Raw genomic sequence first — 17,690 nt, 5'->3', positions numbered from 1 at the left:
CTGTCTTTGGAGGGTGTTGCAGAAGTAGTAGTGGTTCTTTTATCAGAAGTTTTCAGCATCCTCTGTTGGCTTCAGCCATTTACAGTGCATGTCTTTTCTATTGCATTTCAGATTTGTCTAGGAAAAAAGCCTGAGCAGCTGTCTAGGATTTTAACTGCATATACTGGAGAACTTATCTTTAGTTTATAAGAAAAAGAAGCAGTGCTTTCCACAAGGATACATGTGCACATGAATACCTGTTAGCAACAGTTACTTCAGTTACTCAAAATTACATTTGTCTGACTAATTATAACTCCTATTATAATGTTATTTTAAGTTTGAACTTCTGCCTTGGTAAATCAGCACTTCCATTTGTATGATTAAATAAATTTAGGAAAGAAACCACATACATTGTCAAATACAGGCTGTATTGTACCTAACCAGACAATTATATGATGTTGTGTTTGCAGGTCTGGTGTTTAATTTTTCATGGGAATTTGTCTTTCTCATGGTAATTGCAAATGAAGTAGACAGAAGTCTTTCATCTGGAATCTAAACATTAACAAAAACTGAAAACTAAGGAAAGAGGATATTGTAAAGGATTCTTATTGCTCTTATCTTGTAAATCATGTTGAGGAAAACATAGGAATATTTCTATTAAAAAAAAATCCAATTATATGTCAGAGAACAGCGTATTACAAGTATTCTTAAAATATTTTTGAATCACTTCACAGGTTGTATTACATTTGTGTGGCATTAGAGTAACTGATTATTACCTTCAATAGCTTTCATGAGACACTATTAGTGGAAATGCTGTTATCCATGTTTCATCTCAGAGAACTGCATTCCATAATTAAGTGCACTTAAAAAGCCAAATTAAACTGAATGAACAAAGTAACCAGTAAGGATGTTCTCTTGAGCATTCATTCTTACCATGATGAATGATGCTTGTTTTTCTCTTCTCTTTAATTAGAATGTTTCTACATTTGCCAAAGAAAATGTTGGAATGTGGACAAAAACTGAAATTATAGGAACGGAGTTTGATGTAATAGCTTATTTGTAAAGGAAACACAACTTGTTTGGTATTTTATTGAAACAGGAAGTTCAGAACCTCAGTACACACAAGCACAACAAATTCTCAGGTGCTAGTTGAGTCATCTGTTGTTGGAAGTAGCCTCATAGAAGGTTTCCCCTTGATTTAGTTTTAATCTTCAATTAACAAAGGGAAGGAAATTACAAACAGATTTAGTTTTAGATTATGTGCAAAGCTCTCTGTTGCTTTTTAGCTGTCACCCTGATGTTCATGCTTTGTGACTATATCATGCTGGCACTACCGGAGTGTGTCTGAGTGAATATATTCAGCTTTTAATGAGCAGAAGAAACCTGATGTGTTAATTTCATTTATGAAATACTATAAAACTTACTTACTCAAAGTACTCTTATTTTTCCTTCTTCTCGTCATATCATACCTGATTTCAGCTTTACTGCAAACTGGAAAAGTAATCAGCTGTGATAAGGTTGTAATTGATAAAACTACTGGTTTTAGTGTGGGATTATTTAATGTTTAATTGTCATATTTGTTTGTAGTAAGAGGTCTGTTATATAGCAGAACAGAGTGTGATGATACCACGTAGTTTTGTTTAACTGTGAAATCTTTAAAAAACAGTTTGGAGTTTAAGTGAATATCTTCTCTTGCACAACTTAGCTTTTCCCTTCCTTCAAAGTCTGCATGACACTGGCCATCTTTGAATGAGAAGGATTTTACTGAATTCCCTCCAAATCCCATCATTACTGTTCCTCTGTTTAACCCCAGGAGTATTCCAGTGTTGTGCAGTAAGTTCTTTCCTCCATCAACAGTCTGAGCGATGATGGCTTTATAGCTCTCCCAGTACCAGTCCATAGCATAAGGACAAATGCATTAGCACTTTAACCAGTAATGCAATTTTGAGAAAAAATTCCATGGATAGCATTAAAATTATCATGTTAGCTCCTCAATTTTAAAGTTAATAGAATTTTAAAATAAAAACAGACACGAGTGCACTGAGTGTGCATTTTTAAACTTTTGCCCTTATGCAGGGATAGCTGTATCAGGTTCTTTTTCCTCATTCTCCGTGTATATACTTCAGTATAGTATGTGTGCAAGCAACAGTACCTTCTGTTACATCATGGTAGTTTACATTGTTACAGGACTAAAGCTGTATTCCTGATACACCCGCCTTATTCCTACTGATTTTAGTGGGAATTCTGGACAGAGCCAGATATGGTAAATATTTATTTACATACTTTTACTAGAAAACTAGTTTGCAGGAGAGGAGTTACTGAGCATTTGTATTTTATCTAAGCTATCCAGATGTTTGACTAGAAAATAACTAGTAATCTTGCTTGTAGATCATGACTGTTTCTGTGCTTTAGAGTATTTATCTTGCATTTAAGCTCAAATCCCAGTTGCTCATATTTTATGTACAGTACCGGCTTAGTATCCTTTGGTTTTCAAATTGTAACTGCTTGCTTATGCAAGGATAACCTCTTGAAAAGGCTTTTTGCTTTCACTAAAGTTAAAGCACTTCAGGAAAAATCCAGACAGACTAGAAAGTAGTAGCCTCTCTGTCCTGCACCATTCTTAGATGAAGAATGGTAGGAATACAGGAAAGGAACTAAGAAAGGAGGACAGGGTCAGCAGCTTGACCCTACAAACTTTGCCCAGCTAGCATAAGAAGTCACTGAAAGTCCACTACCATAATAAGTCCGCCTGTTTCTCTGTATTTAACTGTATCATAGCTGGCAGGCTCAAATTTAAAACAAAACCAAATTCCAAAAGGAATTTACAAGAATATTTCTTTTCTTAAAAAAAGTTTTTTAGTAGATCATCATTACATTTTCAGTAAACAGAACTAGAATTTTTTGTGAATTGATTTTGCATTGCCACTTCAGATTTACACTTCAATAGCTTCACCTGTAGAGTCATCCTTTTATCTTCATTAAAATAGTTTCTGCAAGATCACATGCAAATATAAAATCAGTCAAATTAATATTGTTTCATCATCTCTGTCACTAAAAAGAGCTAAACTAGAAATAAGTGATAAAAAAGTAGAAAAGTTATTACATGTTGAAATCCCAAATGCATTTGAAATCCTAATCAGGAATACAATTCTATTCTAAATAAGACATGTTCCAAATTTCTTCTTACTCACAGAAACAACTGAGATATCAAAATGAAGAAAGTGGTGTTCTCCAACAAACTTTTCTTGAGTACTGGTAATTTTAAAACATAATTGACAAAAAGCACCTGGTCAAATATTTAAACACCTGGGGGGTTTTTTGTTGTGTATATGCTGGCAATTCCTCTTGCTACTCCCAGTGCTGAAGGATTAAATGACTTTGCTTTCCATGCTTCCTATGGGATCTTTTCTTCCAGTTTCTGATATAGATTAAGTGAAGAAGAGATGTTATGATGCATAAAGAAGTATTCCTGCCAAGCAGTACTGCTCAGGGAAGTTGTAGAGCAGAGCTGATCATGTCAGCAGTTCTTTCTGGAGTTTCTGAAAGCAACCCCAACCAGGTCTAGTCTCGCAGTTGGCAGCATTCCACAGCAGTGACATCCAGTTTTGTGATGCCAGGTAATCTTTGAGTGGATTTATTTTTGTAATTCTCAGACATTTTTAAAGACTTTTCTCTGTTGAACATTGAATTTCAACTGAACCTTTAGTTCATATTTTAAAAACCAAGTGTTTCCTGCTAATTATAAGTGTAGTGCATGTGTTTTCCTGTAAGTAGAGAGGTTTGCATGGAACTTCTGAATGCAGCTCTCCAGGTTTCTGCTGTGCTTCATCATTACCATGCATCTTTTTTAAACAATTGAAGAAAAAACAGGTTTTAATTATACATGACTTTTTCATTAATATGTGGTCTGTTATGTTGTAATATATTGGGTGCTGAACAGAAACATTTTATGTTTTTGTTGATGAGGGAATACTTTAGGCTGCCCTACTTAGTTTTTCCTCTGCTGATACAAAAAAAAAATTAAAATAAGAAAGCAACTTTAAAAAAACCTAATATGCTGATGCCTGATTTTTTTAAAGTGAAGTCCTTTTTATTTGTCTCATTGCAGCATATCAAAAAAAGATTGAGAAAAGTCAAGCCTAAAAAATTTGAAGGAAAACTAACTCACTGTGTTCAAGCTTTGACATATTTCATAAAGCTGTTGAAAACCAAACCATGAAAGCTAGATTTATGAGCTTTTTTAAAGTTATTTGTAGATTCCCAAGACAATTGTGTTCCCATCACTTACTGTAGCCTTTAAAACTCAAATGACACTTAAAAATATTCATGTTTGGCACACACTGAGTTACTGTTGAGTGTTGCAGTGGCATTCAGCTAAAACAAGAGTAGAGAGGATAATGTATTCTGCCTTCACTTAAAACGTTTCAATCTGTTGAGGCACAGCAAGAGGACTCACATTTTCATATTTTAAAGATAAAACTAGGAATTATTTTTAATGTTAAGATTACTTTTATTGTGGGTTAATACAACTGTTTGGGAAACGAGCCTTTTGGGAGCATCTGTGTAACCCTTCACATTTGCCAGGCTTTTCTTTTCAACAAGATCACTCACTTTGTTATTACTGGAACAGAAAACTCTTTTATTTATCAAAGCATTATTCATCTGCACATTGCCAGGTATAGCAAATCTGTTGACAGCATTGGATTTATCATTTACTGTTAAAGGCGAATGGAAGGATTCCCCACTTCCCTAAGCCAGCAAAACAAATGTCATTCTTGAAACTCACTGAACAATATCCTGTGTTGATTAAAAAAGAAAGCTGGAGAGTCCAAAATGATTCAATATTTGAAAAGTCTAAGGTAGTTGAAATGAGCTTAGAATTTTTTTTAAATGCAAATACTAGGCTTCCACATCTCATGTCTTCATTATTTGTAGTATTTAACCATGGGGAGTATCAAGTTGTTTTCCATGAACTTCAGTGTGTTATTAGCTCATGGAATTTCTGTTTCAGTGTGGTCTTTCATCACTGAAATATAGTTATCTGGAAATGTATTCTTTCAGTCTGTGAAAATGTAGATGTGTTTACTCCCATATGATTAAACATTGCTATTTACTTCATTAATACTTCATTCCTTAAACTACTCTGACGAAATTAATAACCTATTCCTAGATTACATACTGGTCTCATGCAATAGCTATTAGTCTGCCTAAGCAAAAAAAACAAAACAAAACAATAGACAATTTGCCTTATGTGGGTTGGGAGAGTTCAATAAACCTCAAGGATACTTTATGTAAAACATGGGTAAATGGTTGCAAGATGAGGGAATAAATGCCAAGATGCAAGTAATCTTCCTTCTTCCTGTTGCCATATGAGAATGAACTATGAGATACCAATACAGGCAACTTATAAAATTGGCTACATTTAGTTGAGGTCATTTGAGTGCAGGTAATAATTCCATTTGAAAGAAGTATCCCATACCTACATCACTAGCCCACTACGTCTGCAAGGAGTGACTCTGTGCTCACTTGTGCCCCTGTCTATAAGTCAGTAACACAGGCAAATGGAAAGGGATCTGCAGAGCATGAGCTGGTGCCAAGAGCACCATGCACACAACACATATTTGGGGATCTGGGCTCATTCCAGCCTGCTCCCCTGAACTGATCACATCTTTTAGTGTATTTCATCCAAACAGAGTACAGTCTATGCTCCAATGGCTGCTCCACAGTGGGAACAAAAAGTATGCTCAATGGGAATGACCAAGAGATTAGTTTCAAAATTGCACTAAACTAGACCAGTAAGAATGTAAGTAGCATTTTGCCAAAGGTCTTGTGAGGATATATCCAGCAAGAATAGATCTTTGTCAGCTGTGAGGAAAAACATGTCCCTGTATATATTACATACCTTTTAAAGTTATGGCTGGTTGTCTAAAGCAAATTATTTGGAGGATGAGATTGTCTTGGTTTGCATGTTGTCTCAACTGCTTTTGTTCAACTGTCAGATGAGTTACAGGAAAAAACTTTCTGTTCTTACTTTACTTCCTTCGTGGGTTTGAGACATACGACCTTGCATGCATTTAAAAACTGAATTAGTTGGAGAGTCCTATCAATAATGCTAGATACAAAACGGTAGATTCTATGTGGCTTACTTAGATCTGCTGCACAGACGATTCATATATGCTCATGAGAGCTCTTGGTCATTCCTGTAATGAGGCCACGTAGGAACCACTGGCATAGATGGTACAACTATCCCATCCATACTCTGCATTTTTTTGTCTAGGATTTTGCTAAGCTACTAGGCTGGAAAATTTGATTAATCATGACCTAAAGTAGTAGAACTGGGGATTGACACTGCAAGTTCTTTAACTACTTAACTGTCTTCATCTCACCTCATGAGTTTTCTCATTCTCACCCTTCTGAATTTCCACACCCCCCCATCGCACAGAGTGGGGAAGCAAATGGCTGTGTGGTGCCTAGCTGCCACCAGGGCCAAACTATAACAGATTGTAATTAAAATAACCCTGAGAGATAGAAGGAATGATCAGAGATAAGTTTGATGGAGTTCAATAAGGACAAGTGCAAAGGGGGAGAAATAATCACTTGCAGATTCGCAATGCAATATTTCTGCTCAAAGAGCAACTCAGTAGAGGATCCAAACTGATATATGTAACTTCTGTCATACCCAGATAAGGAAGCAGGCACACCAGGATGTGTTAACAGGCATGCTAAGCACAAGAGACATGAATTGTTTGCAGTGTACAGAGAGCAGTGGTGGGGCTTGAGCTGGAATACCATGTCTAGCTTTGGGCACTGCACTTCAGGAAAGATGTGGATCCATTGGCAAGAATCCAGGGGAGAATAATAAAATGATCAGAGGTCTCCAAATATGACCCAGGAGCAAAGACTGAAAGAACTGTGTTTGTTTAGTCTACAGAAGACTGAGTGGAGACATGATAGCTGTCTTCAAATATTTAAAAGGTTGTTTCAAATAGGAAAAGAAGAAATTGTTCTCCATGTCCTTTGGCACTAGGACAAGAAATAACGGGCTGAAAATGCAGCAGAGATGATTTTGGTTATATTATTAAAGATAGCTTTCTGACTGTGAGAGAAGATAAGCATTGGACTAAACTGTGTATGGAGGTGGAAGATTTCTGCCTTTGAATTTTACTGGGATTCTTGGGGGCTTGTCACATGTCCTGTATGTAACCCTCATGGTATGCCAGTGGTGCAGGACTCAGAGTCATATGTGCCACACTCATACTCCACTTACGTGATGCGTGGCACATTGCTTCTTTACTGATATTCGAGCAATTGGTAATTATATGCAGAATTTTGACATAAGTTTCTGATTGTAATTTGCATTCTCATCACTCTCTGGTAGTCACTTAAGCTCTCTTGAAATAAGATAAAACCAAGGATGGACAAGTTTTGAGGTATTTCTGAAGAAAGGTTTTAATTTCTAATCCTGAAAAATACTCCCTTTTTCAGCTAATTTTTAATGAAAGGATTTTTTTTAATTTCAAAAATAATTAGTTTTTGTTGAAACCAAATGCAAATATATTTCTTTCAGTATACTTTTGAAGTTCTAAACAAATAGTTATAGTAAAGTGACCACCTCTTACAATATTATCAGAGTGGGTTTTGACTGTATATATGTTGTGAAAAGATTTATTGTTTTACCCTGGTTTGTTTTTATTAATCTATAGTTGATTACATTGATATTACATAGTATTTAAAAATAGTTCTACCTCTGGAAAACAAGGAAATTAAACTAAAAATAAGTGAATTTGTTATCTTTTTTCCTGTAAAAATTTGCTACACCGGAAAAAAATGTTCAAGCATCTTTCAGTATAGTTTTGAATATCAGCCAAACAGTAGATTTATTTGCCAAACATTTTCATGCAGTGTTCCCATTGGACTTGGTCTTCCAGAGAATAAATTGGTGAAATTAACTTTTCTTATCAGTCTGTGGGATTTGAGAGAAGCAAAGTTGTCTGCCAAAACACAGTAGAAAGAAATAATATCAGCTAAATTGTCTGGATTCAAGTGTTCTTCCCCTGGCCCTCGCCTTGGCCAGGAAACACTTACATGAAGGACTATCAGAGGAGGGGAAGAAACTGAGTTTTGAAGAACTTTCCAGATAACACAGTCTTGACTGTATGCCATTTCTCCTTCTTTTACTTTCCTTTTTGTTTTTCAAGACCAAACTTCAAAGGTTTCTTTTTTTCTGGACCAAATTTTCCACTCTGTCTGCCTTCACTTCTGGCTCCTGGCTCAGGGCACCAGTCATCTTCTACCACAGAAACCTACACCCAGTTTGCCTGTACATAATCTACAGGTGTGTACACATGCTGGGGTGCTGATGTAGCCTTATCAAGTGTTCAAAAAGTATGTTCTCACTTCTGTCTGAAGGCTTATGCTTCTCTGACTTGACAGAAAAAGAGCTTCTGTTTTAGCCAAAGGATATTGATAACCAATGAGAAAGCATTGTTTCAATAAATAGTCACAAATAAGGATGCAATATTTGCAATTAATTAACGAATGTTGCAAGTTGAGTTTTGCTCTGAGAATAGAAAACATCGCTAGCAGTAACAAATGCATGTCATACCAAAGAGTGGAATAAGGTTCTGGGTGCTGTTGAGATGTAGTATGGTAGTATGGCCTGAACCAGCTGAGGTCCTGCATATGTGTGATATTCCATGAACTTATCTAAGATTTCTCAAAGCTGAGGAACAGCTTGCTGAAGAAAGTTGTTTCCAGCTCTTAGCATGCTCCTTTTTATATCGGAGAGCACCAATTTATTTATCTAGTGCAGCATTTCAATGTAATTTTTAAAGTCTTTAGTGAATACTCTTTCAATTTTGGTATTCTCAACACGTTAAAAAAATCAGCAAACTGCTAAAATAAGAGAAAGCAAACTAAAATGATGAGCTTTTTATTTAAGTAGAAAATGTATGCCACATATTTTTCCTACAAAAATAGAGTTGCTGTTTGCTTAGTTGCTTCTATCCTATTAAACCTGATATTTATAAAGATGAAAAAGAGAGCATTTCTTCTTTGTCCTGCAGCAGTACTGCATTGTTAACACAAACCTCCTTGATCCCTGTAGGGTCCTGTAGATTCTGCAAATTCCTCACTGCAGGACAACTGTACTTTCAGAAGTCTGCACACTGCAATACTCTCCTCTTTATCAGAAGCAGGCTGGTGCTCCACTTGTGTGGATGTGTGTGAGCCCTTGATCTTTACATGTATATGGGATTCCACATATGTGTTTTTCTGTTAAATTTTTACTAAATGATGGACTGTCTGAAAATGCATATCACCATGCAACTGTAATGTTTCCTAATGGAGTTGTAATTTTGATTTCGTCCTTCACGAGGGCTTCATAAAGAATTACAGTAACTGAAAATATAAATATTACTCGGCCAGTATAATGAACCATACTGTCATATGAATATTAAAATCTCAGAGCTTAATATTTCCCCAGCAACACCACTCAACTATATTAAATGGATATGCTATTTTATATGTCTTTTTTTGATAAATTTGAACACTATGAAACCATAAACCTTGTGAGTTTTGGTGTTTATCAATTTTATGAGTTTCAGTCATTTAGTTGCAGAGTGATGAACTAATCCATAAGACTTCAACAGTCAGATCATTTTTTTTAGTGAAAATGAACGATTTCTCATCAACTTCAAATGAAATAATACTTGGTCTTTGGATAGATATAAACCAAAAAATATACAATATTCTCCCTTCAAACTTGTGTCTGCAATTTTATCTTCTGCTGTTTGCATTTAATAGAATATATTTATTATTTTTGCAAGTAACAGTAACCAAGGCATAATTAGAGCTTTCCATAAGTTCAGTAAATGCTATATTAAAGGGTCAAATAGTAATGATAAAGTAAATCAAAAGTTTATTTTTGTAGATTTATTTATCTCTGGTGAGCAATTGAAATTAGTAATAAAGATTAATAATGCATACATTGTGTAATGCATGCACAAATTTTCAGATGTATAATCATTAAAGATGGCTACATTGTATATATTTTTGAAGGTAATACTTCACATTATCAATTCTAGCCTACAAATACAATTTCTATTAAATGTAATAAGTCATAATCATGTAGGTTTTGTGAAATACTATTATTCTAATACCAATTTAGACTGGAAATTTCTTCAAGTGCTATTTTATGGAAGTTGGACACTGAAAATTGTGTACTGTATATAGGAAATTAGCAGTTTCAATGCTTAAAAATTTCCAGTTACATCTAGGATAATTATTTTCTTACATATTGCATGAATTCAGGTATTTATTCAGAGATAATACCTTTGTGGCACTTGACAGCTATCTCCTGAGCCTCATGAAAAGATCACACCCTTGGACTTTTATGGAGTTTTGTGTTTGTTCTGGCAACTCACCCAGCACAAGATATTTTCATAAAGTTCTAGACAAAACTGCAGAGTTTGGGGTTTTTTATGGTATGTGCTCATTCGGCTTGTGGGGACTGAAAATCAGTCACAGGAGGGACAACAGTTGGTGAAATGTTTTCTGTGGGTTTTTTTCTTTACAGGGAAGAAAGGCTTTATTTATTTATCATACATTCTCCTTAAGTTTTACTTCTGTCAACAGTGATTTTTTTTTCTTTTTTGAAACATACATTCAAACAAACAACTAAATTAATGGTACATTTATGAGAAATGCATGCATGTAAAAGGTGTCTTCCTGCCATTCACCTAGCTAGTGAAAGAATGAGATTAATGCTTAGAATCTTACCAAAAAGATTAAATAGGTGCTTTTATAATGTTTTGGGTTTTTATCCATCTGCTAAAGAATATGATTGGAAAGGAAAATTGGTGCTGTCTGTTATAATAGGCACTGACAAAACTGTAACCATGACTACTGACTTATAGATACACAATTTGTGGAAATAGTCCCTTTTGGGGTCTGATATTTTCCCAGGCTTGGTCTCTGCTAAGGAATTATTTATTTATTTGTAAAAGCGTATGTGAAATGTGTGTGGTTTCAAAGGGCTGCGAGCACCCCTGGAGTGCTGCAAAGGCTTTGATGTTGCGAAGGCAGCTGAGTCAATTCAGGGGGAAGAGCTTAGCTGTGCCCTCTCATCCCACCGCCAAACCCTGTGTGGTCAGCTGGCTGCCCTTTCAGCAACTGGCCAGAGGTGTTTCTTTCAGGTTTGTGGACCAGAAAGCAAAGTTAACCTTCCAGACTGCTCTCTGAGCTCTGAACATAAAGGGTGGGATTTTTCCCTCTCTCTGTGGCCTGTGAGTGGACCCGATGTGCTTGAGCAAATCCAAGCACAGCCAGCTGGGAACGTGGTGTTGGTGGTGATCCAAACAAAGGAAACGTAAATACGACACTGCATGTTGAAGCTTTCCTTTGACGGTACCACAAAGATCTACTGTGTTCTTACCCTGTCCTCCTCTCAAATGCACTGATAATGCACCCAGATGAAATCGTAAAGGCAGTTTAAGAAAACCTTCTCTAAAGCATGTCAGCATTTCACTTCCCTGGGTGCTCGTAGTATGTTCTAAAAGTATAAAAAAAAGAATATAAAATAAAATTTGTGGACATCAGCTGAGGTGAGCTCTGTTGGGTCCTTAAAATTTGGATTTCCTTATTTGATGATTAGCTACATAAACATTTGCTTTAATATTAATTTCATCCAACAGTTTTTTCTATAGGAAGATGTATCATATAAATGAGTTTTCATTACAGTGGCAGCAAATAAATCTTTTCAGGAAAAATGTTTGAGGAAGTGGGAATACAATTAGCCCTTTTAAATCATATTCCCTAAAATATGTGAAATAGCAGGTCGCAACAATTTATATTTGGTGTCTTCTATCTAACACACATCCAATTGCATTCTTAAGTTAAAAGCTTCTCAATCTTAATAATTTTCATCTTTAAAATCTTAGAGTTCCAGGCTGACAAAATCAGTGTGACTTCTGTCGTTTTTAGTTAAATCTGATTTTTTTTAGACAAACTAGTATTATAGTCTCTTGGTAATTTTATTTTTTCTATCAGTTCCATCTGATTTGTGCCAATAAACAGTTCCAGAGAGCTTGTTATTTTTCACTATAGTGCGCTCTTTAATTAGTTGACCTTGCTTATCACAAGCACTTTAATAGTTTCACAATTGCACAGTTTTTAAATTGATAAAATTTAATGATTGCAGTCCTAGTAATACCAAAATCACACTGCTCCGTACACTGGAGATTGCAGAGTGTTTTATGTTCCTGACCTAGTACCCTTTTAAGAGAGTAATCATGGCCTCTAAACCTCACAAGATCCATCAGCAAGTGAATTCTAAATCTGATACTATATGTTAAAAAAGTACAATCAATAATTTTCTGGTCTTTGTGACATTAAGATACCCAGCAGACTGGGATTCATAGAAGAGCATTCTGCTCAGATGGAGGTAGGCAGTACTCACTGAGTCCAAAACCAGATCTTCTGCATGTGTGTAAGGTACTGGGTGCCAATTTACAGGAAGGGCCATTGGATATATTCAATGAGATTGGGTCCTCCAAAATCTGCAATATAACTCTCCATTGACACTGTGATCAACAAAATTATTTAGCAACTCTTTGACTTCCATGAGACAGGATTAGGTGCCATGACATTCATAAACTTAAGTTCACAGAGAAATAGAAAATAAAAAATATAGGGTATTTCTTGGATTGTGATTGAGACTCTTTGGCCTGCTTCAACCATAGCAGTCACTGTCTTTATAACTTACTGAACTCAGAACCCAAAGAATCAACCTAATTTTATTCTCAGGAGATCAGTCAAGGAATTAATGATCAGAGAAAGCTGAATTATTTATTGATGGATATCTCAAAATTCAGATGAGGATTGACATGCCCCAGAATAGTAGAGGCCAGTGACAAAGAGCCACTGAGCTACAAAGTCTTGTGTTAGCATGGGCTTCACACTTTGCATATGCTTGCTCTAGCTCTAGCTAATTGATCAGAAGTGCTAAGACAATTCACTTTTATCTGCGAACATGCCATGGAACTGTTTGGCTTTACTTTTATCTGCGAACATGCCATGGAACTGTTTGGCTTTACAAACCCCTGTAAACCAGGTGCAGACTCACTTTGGCTGCCCAGCATATATGTTATTGCATTGACTTCCAAAGAGCCTGTGGTTTCACAGCATGTTTGTGTCAGGTTTGGAGTAAGGAATCCACCCAACAGGTAATTTCTTCCACTGTTCCAGTTACACCTTCTCACTGACTACAGTTTCACATTCATATAAACCAGATATATGCAAGGTGACCTTTCCTCTATGCTCATGTTGGTCATCTGTATGAAAAATTCCAAGCACTACATAATATGAAACATTTCTTTTTGTTGTCATCTTACTGTTAACTCCAATCTCAGCCTCTGAGACTGGCTAGTAGGTTAGAGTCTGGTGCTAATGCCAAGGTTGTGGGTTCAATCCCTGTGTGGGCCATTCACTAGGGAGTTGGACTTCAGGATCCTTGTGGATCCCTTCCAACTCTGAATCTTCTGTGATTCTATAAATTTTCCAAACTTTGACAAGCGATACAGAATCAGACCTGTTACATATGTTGCTATAGCAGGTCAATGGCAGCCTTGCTCTAAGAAATACAAACTTGCTTTGTTTTAAATTTTGGTATGAAAACTTTATATTGTATACCATGTTGTGTACATTTGCTGTATGCACTGCTTTTATGCACATTATGGCTAAAGGAGATGGCTTTAAATGCTGAAGCACTATCCTGCCTGGTATATACAGAGAAGAAAATTTGCCTTATATAGATCAAGCAGGCTTTTATTATAATGATCAAATGTTACAAGCTGCACAGCATTCATAGAGAACTTTTTTTCGTGTTTTGGAGACAAAAGGGCCTACATTAAATGTTTTATTCTGAGTGCTGGTACATTTGTGTCACTTTATACATCTGAGAGAAGAAACAGTTGGTATCTGTGGAGCACAGGAGGGGTAAAGAGGTCCTAAAGTAGTTTAAGTTCTGAATTAGATCCATTTGTAAAGCTCACCAATATGAACCAATGAGCACTATGTATTATAAAGGCTATCACGGTTTGTATTAGTGCTGCAAGAGTATTGCATAATTTATAATATCCTTTAATATTTCTGTATGATGGCCAGTGCTATAAACATAAGAATGTAAGACTATGGTGAAAAATAATACTGTCAAGTGCTTTAAGAAGTTTTATACTTAAACTGTCTGACCTCTAATGAAATATTCTCAAACTCTGGTTTGGGAATTGTATCAATCCAGTAGAGCAAATTCTTTGTATATTTTACGCAAGAATTTCTGATACACTTGAAAAAGTAAAGTTCCTACTCATATATTATATTTCTTTTTTTCTGGACTAGAGAAACCGAGGATTAGTTTTACTTTGAGTGAAAATGTAACACATTGGTTAATAAATTTTCTTGTTTCCTCAAATACAGATCTGCAGACTTCAGCGTCACCTATCAAGAGGAAAATACTAGCAGAATCTTTTCAAACCAACCTGTCATGTTTATATCTCCTACCAGTCAACCACCCTGTAAAAAGCTCATTGAACTTATACAGCTGTCAGGGGGGAAAATATGTAAAGCCTCACATCAGGCAAAAAATCTTTATAAGAAAAAAAACAAGGAAAGAAGTACCAGGAATTAATATATTTATCATAAACATGTGTATTAGGTAAGACTCTAAATTTCAACTTATGTAAAATATTGCAGAATATGTGTTCAAAAATTTATCATAAATAGGTCACTGAATTGAGGTTACAGAGGGAAGAAAATAGAACTAACTGCTACAGCAGTTTCAGGAAAGTTCTCTCCATGGTCAGGACTTTCTCTTACAGCTAAGAGTACTTTCTAAAATGGCATGTATTTCAATTTTAGGTGCAGTAAGAAAGGGTTGTAAGTGGTATAAATTGGCATAGCACTACTGAAATATGGTAACCGGCACCCTGTGATAATCTGTCCTGAATCCTGTACAGCACATCTGAAAGACAATTTTCTGCAGTCTGTATTTCACTTGCAAAAAGTTTCTTTTTAAAATCTGCTGTTAAGTTTCTGAGAGTTGTTAGTCTATTGCTTTTCCAACTCATTCACGACACAGTCTGACAGTCTCTCTTTTTTCAGACAAGGGTGTTTTTCAAAAAGGGACCTTCTTCATATGAGAAAAAATAAGATCATATAACTTAAAACCTGAAAGAAAATGCCACTAAAGAAGAAAGGAAAAGCGAGCGATAAGGGAAAAAACACTCATATAAATGTAAATTTTATTTCATGCTTACTTAAGGTATAAGATAAAATTGTGAAGATTGGCAAGAGAGCCATAAGGAGGTGGCACTGTTTATTGTGCCCTTCTCGGTCTTCAAAGACTTTTTAAGAGCAAGGGTGGTAAAAGAAAGTGACCAGATGAGGAAACCAGAGGTTTCTGCAGGACTAAAAATAAGAGTAAATTAAACACAAAAGTTTCCTGTAGTAGTACTCCAATCATAAATTCCAGGTGGGCAAATGTAATGGTCTAAAGTGCCATGTGATTCATGTGGTATGCCCCTCTCTTCTACTGGTTTCATGAAGTTCTGCCTCACCCCAGGTCCAAGATCTCATGAGCTGCCTGCAGACACCTTCAGCTTATCAGTTGACTGAAGGAGTTGCATGTCCATCTGCTAAAGAAAAATTACTCTGAATTCTTTGTGGCTTTTACAAATTTCTCAGTTCACTTTTGCAGTCTGATGGTGCCTTTTCTAATTGCTATATCCCACTCACAAGACCCGGTTATACAACATCCAGCTTGTTTTAATGATGAATCATCAAAGCTCAGAAAAAAGAAGCATTTCTGTATGATGCTTTAAAGGAATGATACAGGTCTTTGAAGCTCTGCCCCTTCCTCAGCATCTGTGTACACAATAGGATGAACAATGTCACCTATAAATTGCTGTCTTAATCAAATAAATCAGATCTCAAGTTTTTTCTAATCTTTGACACTTCGCTGTTGCAATCCAGTTGGTTTGTGGTTATCTGCTTTCTGCTGTTAATAGCAGCTGCCAAGTAATTCACTTAAGGTTGACCAGAATAAAAAGTGTATAGGTCAATAATGCAGCACCTTTTTAAAACTTAATAAATGGTAAGTGCTTGCACTATTATCATTTCACTGTTTGCGTTTGTTTTCTCTCTCTGGGTTCTCAGCCCCACCAAACTATTTTATAACAGAAATTGCTCTGAAATACGTGGTTGCTTTATCCTCTGTTTCTTTTCATTTTATCTTAAATAATCCTGCTTTTTTTTTTTTTAATTTATTTTAGATTCAATCACTCAGTATACAATATGTCCCAAGTAAAACCACATTTTTCAGCTGTGAGCTAACTCAAGAGCTTCCATATGGTTGTAAGGAAACATGCCTAGTTTGGATTCAACAAAAAAATAAGCTATGAAAAAAATTTCTATGAAAATGCAAGTTACATATTCATAAATTCAGGAGAATTGTTTCTACATTTTTAATACTTGTACAAGAGTTCATCTTCTGAAATCTTTAGTTTTTGAAATAAAGTACTTCCCTAATAAAAGTCAACTTGCTTTTATTTATTTGTTGAAGATTTTTGGACTTAAAATGAATGAATCATTATTCACTCAGAGAGAGTGGAAAGATATTATTTAATCATTAAGTGAAGTTGATCATGTTACAGTGTATATTAGAAGATGTGCAGTCAGTGTGAGTGAGCATGCCTGAGCTCCATCTGGTGTAGTCAGCAGGAGCTGTGTTACCAGGGCAGATCCACAAATCCTATAGGTTCCTCTAGTCCAATTGCCTCTGTGGCCAGCTGAAGGCCCATGTTGCCACATCTTCATAACCATTGCTAAATACATTTCTTTGGTAAAAGAACAAGGCTGCCCAAGGTGCTCAACTCACACCTGTGAGTGTAAACTTGCACTTCTAAACTGAGTTTTCAAAACTAATTGAAACTCAGTGATTATGCTCAGATGTATAATTAAGGTATTATTTTATTTCAATGCCTTTAACTAAATCTCAGACTGTGTCTACCTTATACCTAGGCTGAAACCACAGTTACTGACTCTGAGTCAAATGCATTAAGAATGCATTTCTTCTTTATGAAGAAACTAGTTGCCAAGTACTATAGGCTAAAATACAAATACTTAAATAGGTTATAGCATGTGAACATCTGATTCCCAGTAAATAACAGAATAATTTATTTGAATTATACTGCTTAACTTTGAATATAATGACCTCCAAGTTTTATTTTGTAGTCATTTCTTAAGTGTACTACCCATAAAAATCTGTCACTATTAATTTATATAATATAGCATTCCATATCAGCTTTCTCATAAATCTTCTTAAGATTAATCTCAGCTATTTAAATTGTAAATTCTTGGATCAACTTCTTGGTCTTTATTACTCACACATGTAACAAATTTGACAATGAAAAGTCTAATATCCCTTTTCCCTAAACTAAAATGTTTCAGATAAAACAATTGGTCAATTTAGATAATTTCATCTTAAATTATATGGTTTGATAGAAATCCCTATCAGCTGTTCTTGCAAAATTTGTAGTAGACAGGCAGATACAGCCAGAAGAAAAGTAAATTCCTAATTTTGGTCTCATGGTTGGCAACAGGAGTGCTGTCCATCCTGATTGACTCTATAGTCCATAGCAAACACAGGAGAGGTTAGA

General features: G+C 35.5%; 1 protein-coding gene across 1 annotated transcript in view; it reads left to right on the top strand.

The window, feature by feature from the left end:
* The window catches only part of MCPH1 (microcephalin 1), a 121,118-nt gene extending 104,758 nt beyond the window's left edge, over positions 1 to 16,360 (top strand). The window contains 4 exon segments of the mRNA XM_027641083.1: positions 14,452 to 14,489; positions 14,491 to 14,626; positions 14,629 to 14,689; positions 16,305 to 16,360. Of these exon segments, the coding sequence (XP_027496884.1) occupies positions 14,452 to 14,489; positions 14,491 to 14,626; positions 14,629 to 14,689; positions 16,305 to 16,360 (291 nt within the window).
* Positions 16,361 to 17,690: the final 1,330 nt, after the last annotated feature.

The sequence above is a fragment of the Corapipo altera genome, unplaced genomic scaffold (genome assembly GCF_003945725.1).
Source record: "Corapipo altera isolate COAL_440 unplaced genomic scaffold, ASM394572v1 46, whole genome shotgun sequence".
Taxonomy (NCBI): Eukaryota; Metazoa; Chordata; class Aves; order Passeriformes; family Pipridae; genus Corapipo; species Corapipo altera.
Note: the sequence above shows the minus strand (reverse complement) of the source record. Positions and strands in the feature narration are given on the sequence as shown.